The sequence below is a fragment of the Mus pahari genome, chromosome 3 (assembly GCF_900095145.1).
Source record: "Mus pahari chromosome 3, PAHARI_EIJ_v1.1, whole genome shotgun sequence".
NCBI lineage: Eukaryota > Metazoa > Chordata > Mammalia > Rodentia > Muridae > Mus > Mus pahari.
The window spans coordinates 146850317-146852191 of NC_034592.1; the positions used below are offsets into that span (position 1 = coordinate 146850317).

The following is a 1875-nucleotide window of genomic DNA, read 5'->3' on the forward strand; positions in this document are numbered from 1 at the left end:
GAACTCACTCTGTAGACCAGGCTGGCCTCAAACTCAGAAATCCGCCTGCCTCTGCCTCCCAAGTGCTGGGATTAAAGGCGTGCGCCACCGAGGATAGTTTTTTGAGTTCGGTTTAGACCCTTTGACTTCCAGCTCGCCCCACCTCCCCACCCCCGACTTTGAAGCATTTTTCTTTGGGCAGGTGAAATGAGTAGTAACTCATACTAAGACTTGAGTGGCACTCCTAAATTTTCCCAATGTACTCCAATATGTGTACTCCATAAGGAAGGATTTTTAAACGTGATGTCCACATCTGTACAGTTTTGGAGATAGACAGAATCTTAGGGAAATGTATTTAGGGAAATGCACTTTTTTTTTATTCACAAACAAAACCCTTCAGGGGCCCCCAGGGAGCTTGACTCCATGGAGGGCTGGCTTGGCCTGACAAGTCAGGTGTTGATACAGACTGCCTGGCACTGACTTTTGGTCAGGAAGTTGTTGTCATTGCCTCTGCAGCCTCCATAGTGGAACCACGCACACTTGCCAGTTTCGGAGTTATAGTACCATCTCACGAACACGGCTCGGCATTCGCCATTGTCATTAGGAAGGGTGCATATAGGCAGTAAGGGCTTCGTGGGCACTGGAAGAAGAAGAGTGGTTAAGGGGACCAAATCCATCCCCGTCCCGTCCCCTCAGCTACTCTCTCCACTTCTGGAGGTTTCCATGGCCACAAGGTTCAAGGTTGAGGTCACCCATTACAACCACCCCTTCCCATCCAGCCTTATCCAGCTCTACAGAAGCCAAAGTCTGTGGCGAGACTCCCTTCCCTAAATTCCCAACTCAGACGGAGTCACATCTAGCTCTGCCACCCGCTACTTCACGAGACGTCTCCAGTTTTCTGTCTCTGACACAAGGAGCAGAGCACTGCGTCTCCTTTGCCCCCTAAGATTTGATTTTCCGTAGTCAGACCCCCATAGACTTCTGCCTCCCATCCCACGGTCTGTTCCAGAACAGACAGACTTGTTCAATGCTTGAACGGAGGACCTATCCCTTCAGTTTTCTTCACTGTCAAATGGAGTCTAATGTTCACACTTTGGGGCTAATTGAGAGTTTAAAGATAACTAATAAAGGCCGGGTGTGCTGGAATACACTTTTAATCCCAGCATTCAGGAGAGGCAGAGGCAGAGGCAGGAGGATTTCTGTGGGTTGGGGACCAGCCTAGTCTACGTAGAGAGCGCCAGGCCAGGCAGAACTATACAGTGAGAGCCCTCTCAACACACCACCACCACTGCAACACACAGGGAACAAAACCAAACAAAAACAACAGATAGAAAGCACCAGGAAATCCAACAGCTCAAAAGTCAGTGGCTAGCAATGAGCTAAGTAGCCCTTCCTTCTCAAGCAATGAGACCCAGCAACACAGACCCTGCCTACCAACCTGCAGCCCTAGCCCCGGCACAGGCCAGCCTCGGCTGCAGCAAGCACTCAACAAGACGTAGTCGCCTATGGGTTTTATCTTCATAATTACTATTTTTGTCTGTGTATGCGCGCGCGCGCGCGCGCACACGCGTGTGTGTGTGTGTGTGTGTGTGTGTGTGTGTGTGTGTGTGTGTATTGGGCACACACATATGGTAAGAAGGTCAAAGTAAAAGCTTAGGAGTCTTTATTCAGGTCAGCCTGCTTCCTCCCTCCCTCCGCCCATCCATCTTTCTTTCTTTCTTTCTTTCTTTCTTTCTTTCTTTCTTTCTTTCTTTCTTTCTTTCTTTCTTTCTTTCTTTCTTTCTTTCTCCTTCCTTCCTTCCTTCTTCCTTTCTATCTTTCTCTCCCTCTCTTCCTTCTTTCTTCCTTCCTTCTTTCTTCCTTCCTTTCTCTCTCTCTCTCTCTCTCTCTCTCTCT

At 48.8% G+C, this 1875-nt stretch overlaps 1 protein-coding gene across 1 annotated transcript in view; it reads right to left on the minus strand.

Annotated features, from left to right (window-relative positions):
* Positions 1–307: 307 nt before the first annotated feature.
* Spint3 (serine peptidase inhibitor, Kunitz type 3) overlaps positions 308–1875 on the minus strand; it is a 3443-nt gene continuing 1875 nt past the window's right edge. The window contains exon 2 of the mRNA XM_021191971.1: positions 308–619. Coding sequence (XP_021047630.1) covers positions 429–619 — 191 coding nt within the window. The 3' untranslated portion in view covers positions 308–428. The remainder of the gene's footprint in view (positions 620–1875) is intronic.